At 38.2% G+C, this 13,641-nt stretch overlaps 1 protein-coding gene across 12 annotated transcripts in view; it reads right to left on the bottom strand.

Moving 5' to 3' along the window:
• nrxn3a (neurexin 3a) overlaps nt 1–13,641 on the bottom strand; it is a 182,758-nt gene that overhangs the window by 84,891 nt on the left and 84,226 nt on the right. For all 12 annotated transcript variants that reach the window (XR_009067144.1, XR_009067146.1, XR_009067145.1 and 9 more), the window contains one exon: nt 9,246–9,407. Coding sequence is in view for 8 of the 12 variants with exons in the window: in XM_057859332.1 (XP_057715315.1) it covers nt 9,246–9,407 (162 nt within the window). In the remaining 4 variants the exon portion in view is untranslated. The remainder of the gene's footprint in view (nt 1–9,245; nt 9,408–13,641) is intronic.

Raw genomic sequence — 13,641 nt, 5'->3', positions numbered from 1 at the left:
CTTCAATGCCCTTGCTGATGGAAGGAGATTTTCACTCATAATCTCTCGATACATGGCCCCATTCATTCTTTCCTTTACACAGATCAGTCGTCCTGGTCCCTTTGCAGAAAAACAGCCCCAAAGCATGATGGTTCCACCCCCATGCTTCACAGTGGGTATGGTGTTCTTCGGATGCAATTCAATATTCTTTCTTCGCCAAACACGAGAACCTGTGTTTCTACCAAAAAGTTCTACTTTGGTTTCATCTGACCATAACACATTCTCCCAGTCCTCTTCTGGATCATCCAAATGCTCTCTAGCGGACAGCTGACGGGCCTGGACGTGTACTTTCTTCAGCAGGGGGACACGTCTGGCAGTGTAGGATTTGAGTCCCTGGCGGCGCATTGTGTTACTGATAGTAGCCTTTGTTACTGTTTTCCCAGCTCTCTGTAGGTCATTCACTAGGTCCACACGTGTGGTTCTGGGATTTTTGCTCACCATTCTTGTTATCAATTTGACTCCACGGGGTGAGATCTTGCATGGAGCCCCAGATTGAGGGAGATTATCAGTGGTCTTGTAAGTCTTCCATTTTCTAATAATTGCTCCCACAGTTGATTTCTTTACACCAAGCATTTTACCTATTGCAGATGCAGTCTTCCCAGCCTGGTGCGGGTCTACAATTTTGTCTCTGGTGTCCTTCGACAGCTCTTTGGTCTTGGCCATAGTGGAGTTTGGAGTGTGACTGACTGAGGTTGTGGACAGGTGTCTTTTAAACCGATAATGAGTCAAAACAGGTGCCATTAATACAGGTAATGAGTGGAGCCTTGTTAGACCTCGTTAGAAGAAGTTAGACCTCTTTGACAGCCAGAAATCTTGCTTGTTTGTAGGTGACCAAATACTTATTTTCCACTCTAATTTGGAAATAAACTCTTTAAAAATCAAACAATGTGATTTTCTGTTTTTTTGTTCCACATTCTCTCTCTCATGGTTGAGGTTTACCCATGTGGACAATTACAGGCCTGTCTAATCTTTTCAAGTAGGAGAACTTGCACAATTGATGGTTGACTAAATATTTACGAGCCCTACTGTACCTGTAGTGTAAATACATTTAAGCACAAGTACTTGCAGTATTAGTACGTGCAAGTACATGTATTTGTAGTACAAATACATGCAAGTACACACAAATATACTAGTAGCTGCAGTATTAGTACATGCAAATACACATACTTACAGGACAAATACACGTACCTACAGTACAACTACATGCGGGTACTTGTACTTACAGTACAACTACACCCATTAACACATACTTGTAGAACAAATAGATGCAAGTACACATACTGTATTTATAACACAATTATACGCGAAAACACGCACGGGTAGTCCACATTCTTGTAGTTACTACACGCAAGCGCACGTACATGTAGTATAAGCACACGCATGCACATGTATATGGCGTATAAGTACACACAGGTACACATACTTTTAGTATCAGTACACACAAGTACAAGTACGCGTATTTATATATTTTTCGTCATTCGTTATGCTTTTAACCATTCAGTAGGCCTACTATTGTTGTCGGATTGATATCTTACATTGTGTATACGTAAGAGCATATTTGTTATTAACAATGAAAGAAACAATATACCGCTATATCACTTCAGTGAGAATGATGAGTAAGTACAAGCAATACAAATACTGTATGAGAGGTAAGTAAAAATTGTGAAATCAGCAGTTAATGTTTTGTCCGTCTTTATTGCTCAGTCTTTTGTGTTTCGATGTCTGATAGTCGGCTCGCCAAGTAAAAGGACTACATGTGAAAGGTAGAGGCTGGGAGAGAGTGGGAGAATGGGGGTGGTTGGGGGTACTAGGAGTAGTGACAATTACAGCAATTATGTGTTATTGTAGACCATTATGCATTTTGTAGGCTCTGAGATGTAGGCTTTCTCTGTAATTGCTGGCTTATGAAAGGCATAATAATCATGGGCCAGTCAGCCACATGGGCTACCTAGGGCAACCAGAATTTGGCGCCATGGTAACAAAACATTTTTCTATAATGCCACTCTAGATGGCGAGGACAAGAGCATTGCAAGCAGGCAAATTAGCCCCATAATAGTTGGGGTGCAGGATGAGAGGGTGTGACGGCAGAGAAGGAGCGCTGCCGAGGGCTGAAAGTGTGTGAAACTGTGTGAGGGAAAGTAGAAACCTATACTTCTTTAAAGTGCATGTGACACGAAAAAGCATGTTTATTTCATAATGCACGCGGTATTTTATGCTCCTGAATGATATGGACCGCTTGGATGTGTGTGGAAGCGATCGCTATATTTATTTCGTTTTTTGAATCACGCGCCATGAAAATGAGAGACTTCCGGCTTCGGTCTTGCATTGAGGAGGAGGGCGCTGTGACGTGTACGGTAGAAGACGTCTTCTTCACTATACAGCGTACTGTTGTGTATGAGGACGAAGGATTCAACTGATTTTGCGGATTAATACGTTTATTTTTCACATCACGCCAGCCAAACGGCTGCAGAAAAATCATTCTGTATGAGGGAGAGGCGTATGCGCCTTTTTGGAGTTTCAAAAGGTTCCCATTCACCGTGGTTATTGGCCAAAACAAGCCTGACTACAGTGGGACCATTGGACTTGGAAGTGAGTAAACATCTTGTTTGGTATTATGTCAAATATTAATACAGCTATTACAAAATAAACACTACAAACTTTCTTTAAATAAAGGACTACTTACGTTTGATCATTGATAGGCATGTAAAAAGCTCTCCTCATGCACATTAGCACGTTAGCTTCACAACAACTGCAGCCACCCTCCTCCGGGGAACGAACTGTAAATTGCTCTCCGCCGGGCGGTTTGCCGATCCGCGAAGACAATCGACAACTCAGTCATCATGTCAAATAATCCAGGCGAGTTATGTGTGATTTTCCGCTTCGAAGACTTTGAAACATCACTCAGTTCGGGTTAGCGTGTCGGCTAGCTGTCATGCCTTTTGGTTTGTTTACATTCTCTGAAGACGGGGAAGGGAAATGACATACAGTATGTCCGATTTAGGTGTCATAAAATATAGTTCGGGAGGTGCAACAGTAAAGGTGAAGTCGACAGTTTCGACCATTATGGAGTAATTTTGCCATGTCGTCCTGAATAAATGCATTTTTATCATTTCATATTCCATTTATCACAAGACTGTTATTTGTGTCATGACCAAGCCATTTATTTAGCAATTGGGGAAAATACTTGGATAAAAAGAATATCTTGTAAAAATATTGAAGTAAAGAGACAGAAACAATGACATTTGCAGCTCTCTTCGTCGCGTTTTCCTCGTTGTGAATAGTTCCCCCTCGACGGGCTGACTGGTCCTTCTCAAGCCATTTATATAGCTCTTGGGGAGAAATACTTGGATAAAAAGAATATCCTGTAAAAATATTGGAGAAGAGAGACTGAAACAATGACGTTTTGCGGCTCTCTTCGTCGCGTTTTCCGCGTTCTGAATAATTCCCCCTCAATGGGCTGAATAGTAAAACCGATGAGCCCAGTCTACCGCTGACGTCATCCACCTGTTGGGGACACTAAAGCCCTATAATGGTAGGCGTGGCTAACCGGCAGATTAAAAGACTAATTTCTCGTCATCTGCGCTTTGCTAAATTTTTGTATATAGTCGAATCGTCTCAAAATATGATTCTAATTCACATACTAATGCCATTTAAGACTTTTTTTCTCATGTCATATGCTCTTTAAGGAAGATGGCATGAGATGATAAATATTCAAATTTGTAAATGCAGTACTGTATCAATGTTGTCTGTATTACACTACTGCTGTTTTCCAAGTCATTTGGGGAGCTAGGGTTGAATATACTCTCTGTTCCAAATCATTATCTAAAAAAAGATATTAGTTGAATAAATCGTTTTATGTTTTGAAGTTTGAATTAAGTTTTATGCAGTTAAAGCACTTCTGCCTCAGTTTTTCCAGTCCCTCGCATCCTGAACTACTAGTACAACTGGTCTTTAAAAATGATTACCTATGACAAGTATGATTTTTAATGCGTAATTTACATGTTTTTAATGTTATTGTAATAAAACTTTAAAATTGTTTATTAAAATGAAGTATTTTTAAGTCAATTATATTTTCAAGTTATCAGTATAGTGTACAGTATATGCAATGTAAGCAATGTTCCCGCTAATTTTTCATGTGTCTGAGCAGACACACAAGCTCTCTGAGCACACTGCGGACCACAGTGAGCAACATCAGACGTGTACAAGGTGGCCACACACCAGTATCACACCTGTTCAAAACCTTGGATCAGAGCTAGTTACATGGCTTATTTAAAGAATGAAATTACAGGAGCATTTTTTAATTATTTTACTTAATGGCCTTGGACAAAAATACATGCTTGATTTGGTAGATTCCTATGAAACATCTAGACCCCTAAGGTCGTCTGAAACTGGTCTCCTGTATTTTCCAAGAACAAGAACCAAACAGGGTGAGGCAGCATTTAGTTGTTATGCTCCTCACATCTGGAACAAGTTACTGTACCTGAAGGTCTGAAGTTTGCTCAAACTGTTAGCTCTTTTAAATCAGGGCTAAAAACGCTATTGTTTAGCACAGCATATCCATAACTGTCTATATATTTCAATCTATTTGCTTTCTATTCCTCGTGCGCTTTATCTCCATTGCTGATTTCAATTATTAGTAGTATTTTTTTTTACTTTTTTATTTTTATTTATATATTTTTTATTTAATTTTTTTATTTACTTATCTGTTTTTCATTCTATTCGTGATTAAATGCGATTTTTATGTATAATTTTATTTCCTGTTTCGATTTTGTTTTTACGTTGTATTGATTTAATGTGATTTTTATGATCTTCAAGTGATGTAAAGCACTTTGAATTGCCTTGTGTTGAATTGTGCTTTATAAATAAATTTGCCTTGCCTTACTTTTAATTTAATAGATTTGGCCCACTTAAAATGGAAAAGACCAAAATCTCGTTGTTCATGAGTTGTGTACTATGTTATATGTGAGAGTCCTGCTTTAAACATAGGAAGAGTCCTGTTTTGGCCTGGGTAAGGTCCAGTTGTGGCATGGGTAAGTTAATAAATAAAACATAATGGACAACCACAATAGCAGTACAGTATATCAAACGCAAACATTCCGTGTCTGAGCAGCTACACTGCAAAAACGCACCTCCTTAAAACTAGTTAAATTCTCTTGTTTTCAGTGTAAAAAGATAATTATAGATAACGGATAATAATTAATACTGTAGCGCATGCAAAGATTGGCAGAGGAATTTTGCTTCAGTGAGTGAGTACATGGGTCAAGCTCACTTTTCTCCACTAATGGGAGCGTTGCGTTGGCATATCAAGCGCACCAATAGGAGCGTCGCACTGCCGTATCGAACTCACCAATAGGAGCTTCGCATTGCCGTATCGAACGCACCAACGAGCGAAAAATATCATTTGAAAGTTAATTATTGGGACATACACACAATGAAAGTGTTCATACAGTGTGGCAAATAAGTATTTAGTCAACCAATAACTGTGCAAGTTCTCCCACTTGAAAATATTAGAGAGGCCTGTAATTGTCAACATGGGTAGACCTCAAACATGAGAGACATAATGTGGAAAAAAACCAGAAAATCACATTGTTTGATTTTTGAAGAAATTGTTTGCAAATCATGGTGGAAAATAAGTATTTGGTCAATACCAAAACTTCATCTCAATACTTTGTTATGTGCCCTTTGTTGGCAATAACGGAGGCCAAACATTTTCTGTAATTCTTCACAAGCTTTTCACACACTGTTGCTGGTATTTTGGCCCATTCCTCCATGCAGATCTCCTCTAGCGCAATGATGTTTTGGGGCTGTCGTTGGGCTACACGGACTTTCAACTCCCTCCACAGATTTGCTATGGGGTAGAGATCTGGAGACTGTCTAGGCCACTCCAGGACCTTGAAATGCTTCTTACGAAGCCACTCCTTTGTTGCCCTGGCTGTGTGTTTGGGATCATTGTCATGCTGAAAGACCCAGCCACGTCTCATCTTCATGCCCTTGCTGATGGAAGGAGATTTTCACTCATAATCTCTCGATACATGGCCCCATTCATTCTTTTCTTTACATAGATTAGTCGTCCTGGTTCCTTTGCAGAAAACAGCCTCAAAACATGATGTTTTCACCCCCATGCTTCACAGTGGGTATGGTATTCTTCGGATGCAATTCAGTATTCTTTCTCCTCCAAACACGAGAACCTGTGTTTCTACCAAAAAGTTCTATTCTGGTTTCATCTGACCATAACACATTCTCCCAGTCCTCTTCTGGATCATCCAAATGCTCTCTAGTGAACCACAGATGGGCCTGGACGTGTACTTTCTTCAGCAGGAGGACATGTCTGGCAGTGCAGGATTTGAGTCCCTCGTGGCGCATTGTGTTACTGATAGTAGCCTTTGTTACTGTGGTCCCAGCTCTCTGTAGGTCATTCACTAGGTCCCCCCGTGTGGTTCTGGGATTTTTGCTCACCGTTCTTGTTATCATTTTGACGCCACTGGTTGAGATCTTGCTTGGAGCCCCAGATCGAGGGAGATTATCAGTGGTCTTGTATGTCTTCAATTTTCTAATAATTGCTCCCACAGTTGATTTCTTTACACCAAGTGTTTTATCTATCGCAGATTCAGTCTTCCCAGCCTGGTGCAGGTCTACAATTTTGTCTCTGGTGTCCTTCGACAGCTCTTTGGCCTTAGCCATAGTGGAGTTTGGAGTGTGACTGACTGAGATCGTTGACAGGTGTCTTTTATACAGATAATGAGTTAAAATGGGTGCCGTTCATACAGGTAACGATTGGGGCCTCGTTAGACTTCGTTAGAAGAAGTTAGACCTCTTTGACAGCCAGAAATCTTGCTTGTTTGTAGGTGACCAAATACTGATTTTCCACTCTGATTTGGAAATAAATTCTTTAAAAATCACACAATGTGATTTTCTGTTTTTTTGTTCCACATTCTCTCTCTCATGGTTGAGGTTTACCCATGTTAACAATTACAGGTCTCTCTAATCTTTTCAAGTAGGAGAACTTGCACAATTGGTGGTTGACTAAATACTTATTTGCCCCACTGTATGTGTCTAAGTGTGTTTTGTGTAATACATCATGCAGAATCGCTGAGAGTATCTAATCTATATTTGAATGACAACGCCAAAGTGAATTTGCATTGCTGTTGAGATGTCTGTGTTGTGTGTTATAATTGAAATGTGTGTTTCTGTCTGCCTGCCGGGATTGGTTGATATATGCTGGAATAGCAGACCTGACCACTATGCTCAGAGTCGGAAGTGGGCCAAAAGGGGATTACACTGCCACTGCACCACTTCCTTGCTCTCCCTGGAGCCCATATGCCATGGTGTGCATTCATTGTGTGTGTTTATATGTCTGCATGTGTGTTGATTTAGAACTGTGAAAGTCTAGAAAAAGTCATGTCTCCTGCAGTAGCGACCAACTCCATTGAAGTATTACTGGTCGATATGAAACCAAAGAAATAACGTGCCGATGCTCTGCAATATGTACTTTTCGAGATCTACTTTCCAAGCGTCAGTCGCTTTACTCAAGATGGCTGCCAGCTACGCACACAAAATAAAATTTGTTCTTCCTCTGGCCACCCTCCTACCAATGAGTTTATCACTAGTAGCCGTCCAATCCTTTTCAAGCAGGAAGGTGGCAGTGAATGAATGTTCATTAATTTGCTACCATCCCTCTCACTTCAAATGGATTGGACATCTAGCGCCATCAACAGCAGATAATGAGTTCCGCAGTGTCTGAACAGGCCATGATAGCGATTACTTTACAATCGAGTGAGTATGCAATAATTTAGTATTAAAAGTAGAGCTGTCAAAATTATCGCGTTAACGGGCGTTAATTATTTTTTAAATTAATCACGTTAAAATATTTGACGCATTTAACGCACATGCCCCGCTCAAACAGATTAAAATGACAGCAAAGTGTCATTTCCACTTGTTACTTGTGTTTTCTGGTGTTTTGCTGCCGTCTGCTGGCGCTTGGGTGCCACTGATTTTATGGGTTTCAGCACCATAATTATTATTGACATTAACAATGGCGAGCTACTAGTATATTTTTTGATTGAGAATTTTACAAACTTTATTAAAACGAAAACATTAAGAGGGGTTTTAATATAAAATTTCTATAACTTGTACTAACATTTATCTTTTAAGAACTAGAAGTCTTTTTATCCATGGATTGCTTTAAGAGAAAGTTAATAATGTTAATGCCATCTTGTTGATTTACTGTTATAATAAACAAATACACTACTTCCTGTATGTACAGTATGTTGAATGTATATATCCGTCTTGTGTCTTATCTTTCCATTCCAACTATAATTTACAGAAAAATATGGCATATTTTATAGATGGTTTGAATTGCGAATAATTACGATTAATTAATTTTTAAGCAGTGATTAACTCGATTAAAAATTTGAATCGTTTGACAGCCCTAATTGAAAGGAAAAAAATGGTATTGGTACAGTATCGTATCGGCCGGTACGACACAGCCAGGTATCGCAATCGGTATCAGGAGCCAAAAATGATATTGGTGCAACAACAACCCGATACCGATACTGGATCAGATCGGCCCCATCACTACTTATGTTAACATATTAACCAAAATTTGAATTTCGAGAGAAAAAAGAGGCAAATCATTTTAATTCATTGAAATGAGATTAATTATTTACAAACCATTTTTAAATGGTGTGTCAACACGTGTTCGAGATATGTTTTAGTTTGGATATAAATTAAGGATAACAACACAGCTACGTACTGTACTCTACAAAATGTGTTTTTAGCCCCTGAGTCCATAGATTTCCCAATTTATGTTAGATTTCACGTATTGGAGGTTATGTAGCTGCTTAAAATACATGTATATTGTATATGTAGTTCTCTTTTTTGTTGCATAGCTTAACAATAGCCATCATCTGGGAGTGGCAGCCACTCTCAGGTACATCCATATCTCCTATTTTTGTTCATATCTCAAAACAAAAACATCAGCCAAGAAAACGTTGGTATCGCTACAAAAACAATGAACGAAATCACAAGGCTCAAGGCACACAAAGTACTGTATTTTCAAGGCACCACTTTAGCTGCCAGTTGGCAGTCATTTGTATGCTAAAATCTTGTGTTTTAGTGAATAACAATCATAAAAAATGGGTTGCATTCACAAATACAACAAACAAATGTTCACCAAATCTCAAATCACAATGATTAAGGGAACGTACCTCCTTGAGACACCCCATGAAGTTGTTGCTCACTGGAGATCCAGGTAGATCAGCGGTGCTGGGGCTTCCACCAACATAGAAGAAGTCGTCAGAGCCTAACATGGTGTAGTCCTCCTGGGTGTAACCCGTAGTGGTTAAAATCCCATCTACTGATATCGTCACCTGACAATGAAAAGTCATGAAATTAAAGTGATTAGCAATATATTTAATTATGCCAAAACAAAAACGTACAAATAAAATAGCTCTGTCAATATAGAGACATGTAATAAAATCGTAAATTGCTCATCAGGAGCCAGAACAATAATTTTGAAAAATCTATTCAAAGTTGTATTCAACGGACATTGTAAATTAAGAGTATAGTTTTGAGGAGAGTTATCCGATGATATCAGCCGATAAAACGCATTTAAAATAAAAACACAACATATCGGCATTGGTTTTGCGCTACTATGGATGTTGGTTTAAAAGTTAATGCACAAGTCTGCAGTCTATGTAAATGATCTGATCACAGCTTAGCATAGAAGCTATGCTCAGAATGACCTCTAAACGTCTGCAACTAAGATGCTCAGGATTTGACCAAAGACCATTTGTATCGATGGTGCACAAATAAAACGGACAATAAATTTTAAAAAAAATAATGAACTATAAACTCATCTAATATAAGTACAGCGTTACCAGAAAGAAATAGTCAGTAAGAAAAGTAATAAAACAAATCATTTACAATTTATAATCCGTGCAAAAGCCCATCAAAATGCATCTTGGGAATTGTTACTCGTTGGCATTGTCTGGACTCTGGTCCTATGATCACCAGCTTGTGTTTGTATTGCTTTGTCGCCCCCCTAGTTTGTCTCATTTCACTTTATTTTATTTAAAAGATACATTATTTTATTATGCATTAATCTACAAATGTGATGCAGACAAATGTAACATTTAAATAATTATACTTTAGTATCTATACTACTTTGCTTGATATATTGGTGCAATATTTGCACTTTTTCCATAACTTCAGTTAAAGTTGTTCTCTTATTTTTCAAAGAATGTTTATTTGAAAAACTTTGAAGTTACATTTATAATTAACAAAACATCCAGTGTTGCATCACAATAGAATTAGTCATAATATGTTAAGTCCACGACCTCATATATAGGTTTGATATTGTTATCGGAATATTGGAGTTGGACAAGGTTATCGGTTAAAAAATTATTATCGGACAACTCTAGTTTTGAGCAACAGGTACTGTTTAATCCCCAAATTATACCCAACCCTAATGGAGAGTTAGTGTTTACTAGAGTCAGACGTCAAAATATGATGTATTGTTTTTTAGGGCTGTCAAACGATTAAAATTCTTAACCGAGTTAATCACAGCTTAAAAATTAATTAATCGTAATTAATCGCAATTCAAACCATCTCTAAAATATGCCATATTTTTCTGTAAATTATTGTTGGAAAGGAAAGATAAGACAAGACGGATATATACATTCAACATACTGTACATAAGTACTGTATTTGTTTATTATAACAATAAATCCACAAGATGGCATTGACATTATTAACATTCTTTCTGTGAAAGGGATCCACGGATAGAAAGACTTAAAGGATAAATCTGAGTTTGTATATTGTGACTAAATATTGCCATCTAGTGTATTTGTTGAGTTTTCAGTAAATGATGCTGTAGCGACTTAACTGTTCTGCCCAAATGCATGATGGAAAGTGGTGCAACCATGACTGTGTGTGGTGGCTGCAAATGCTATATCTTCTCTGCGTTGGGTGCAATACATGGTGATAAGATAAAGATCAATTCCTGCCATTCTTCCCCACGTTGCTTCCCTCAATATTTATAGTAGTTCAGGGTGAGATGTTGAAGCTAATGCCTATAAAAAGCACGGCCGAAATGAATGCTTGTAACTACACCACTCACTTGACGCTGCCTCTAAGCACTGTTTATAAGTAAAACGGTGCCATTGTAGGCTGTTTGCAGCAATGCGTGAGTGGGTCGTGCCACGCATGCGTTAATTGTGTTAAATATTTTAACGTGATTAATATAAAAAATTAATTACCGCCCATTAACGCAATAAATTTGAAAGCCCTATTTTTTGTTTGTTTGGTAGATTCTTTATAGATGCTGTGAAAATTATTTGTAGAATCAGCTTCTATTAAAACATTTGTCACTGCAGTGTGGGGAACAACAACCAAAGATAAAATTGAAAATAACAATCACAAGAGAAAGAGCAAATAAAGTGTACACAGCCTTTCTTTTCAAATAGCCTGACCAGTTTGCATAGCAACCTCACCAAATGCAAGGGGAAAATGTAGTTAAAGTGATAAGTTTAGAGTGATTTTAAGTCATTATGTTTACATGGACATAAGTATTCAGACACAGGGGAACAATTTATGCACAGGGGGATAACACAAGGTTCAGGAGGCACTCTGGGCAAAATTTTACTATAATAATTTAATACCTTTATTTCTACTTAGCCTAAACTTTAATTACCTAGGAAATATACCATTGGGGTTAAGACTAGTGTTGCCCTGATACTTCACATGGATTGGATGTCTCGTGCCGTCAATGGCAGACAATGACTTAAAAAAATAAAATTTGGCCAATATCGCCAAATCAGGCTTTCCCCCCATCTCTACTGGATAACACATTTACTATGTGGTATAGGCTGGGCATTGAAACGTTCAAGGACTTATATCTGGATTTAACATTTGCTTCTTTTCAATAGCTAACCGAAAAGTTTTCATTACCAACCTGCCATTTTTTCAGATATCTTCAAATTCGCTTATGTCCGATCACTTTGGCCAAGTTTGCCGACACTCACTGCTGCCTCTGTCTTCGATACCCTTTTAAACCTTTACCATCGCTAAAGGGTGCAATAACTGCAAATTATTCAAATATTTACAAAATCAGCTCAGATTCCATCTTTAAACACCCTTAAGGCGGTATGAGAGTCGGGTTTGGAAATGAGTATAACTGAAGAGGTCTATAGAGAAATCTTGCGTAGGACACACAAATCCTCAATTTGTGCTAAACACAGCTTTACGCAGTGTAGGATTCTACACAGGGCACATTATACCAAAGCTAGGCTGGCCAAATTATTTAATGCGGTCTCCTCCACTTGTGATCGATGTAAGCAGGCTCCGGCCGATTATGTACACATGTTTTGGTTATGTAATTCTCTAACTGCATTTTGGTCTGACATTTTTACTGTTTTATCAAAGGTTACTGGGATAGATATTGCTCCAAACGCCTTGACTGATCTGTTTGGTGTAGTTCCAGCAGTACGTTCTCTATCCTATCAGAAAGAGGACCTTATAGTATTTTCAACCTTGCAGGGTAGGAGGCTAATTCTTTTGAGATGGAAGTCTCCAGTCTCCATATTTTCTCAAACTGGAAAAAATTAGATTGACACTCTTTGATCGGGTGAGTCCTTTGAAGGCGTCTGGAACCCTTTTTTCTTATGTTTTATGTTATATTTTAGAAGCACAGAATGACGTCTTTGCGTGGATGTTTGAACTTTGCCTGGGAAGTCACCAAATAAATATGTATATAGTTTTTCTTGATCAGTGCCCTTTTCCATTTTAAAGGGGAACAATAATCATATAGTTCATTTGTTTTGGGGTTTTTTTGTTCGTTTTGATTTGATATGTTAAAAATAAAAAAAAATGCTCAATGGCGTACCGCACGCAGGCTATTTTTAGACCGTGACGTCGCATCGTAAAGCGGAAGTAAAGCCGAAGTGGGACATTAGAGACCCGCCCTCGCATTGACATAACGTAATTAGTGCTACTTTTCTCCGGTAATCTTTCAAAAACGAACATGATGATCATGCATTGCTTTTTTGGAACTTGTAGAAACGACTCTAGACATTACGACACATGAAGGATGTTTTCTTCATACGTTTCCGGAAACCAAAAACTCGGGAGGAAAAAATGTGAAGACCGAACTTGCGCGGACTTTAACACCAGCTCGGCGAATCCATTCACGTTTCATATGCAGTAAACATTATGTTGGGTTGGCATGGTCTTTCAGACAAAGAGGTAAGGCATTTTTATATTTTTAACTTATTTTTTTTAGCGTAACGTTGTGCCGTTCTGCTTCTGTCTGACAATGAATGACCTGAAAAGAATTACAATGGTATCTGACTGCCACTGTTACCGTTTCTGTTATATATACAGTACTGTGCAAAAGTTTTAGGCAGGACACCTGCCTAAAACTTTTGCACAGTACTGTATAGATATTTTTTTAATTATTAAATTTATTAGGATTATGGAAGCTTCAACTTGAGGAAAATATATACATACAGTATATCCTGTATATACATAATATAATAAAAATAAACAGTACTGTGCAAAAGTTTTAGGCAGGTGTCCTGCCTAAAACTTTTGCACAGTACTGTA

Source organism: Corythoichthys intestinalis, chromosome 15 (genome assembly GCF_030265065.1).
Source record: "Corythoichthys intestinalis isolate RoL2023-P3 chromosome 15, ASM3026506v1, whole genome shotgun sequence".
Lineage (NCBI taxonomy): Eukaryota > Metazoa > Chordata > Actinopteri > Syngnathiformes > Syngnathidae > Corythoichthys > Corythoichthys intestinalis.
This window is presented reverse-complemented; position numbering and strand designations above follow the sequence as displayed.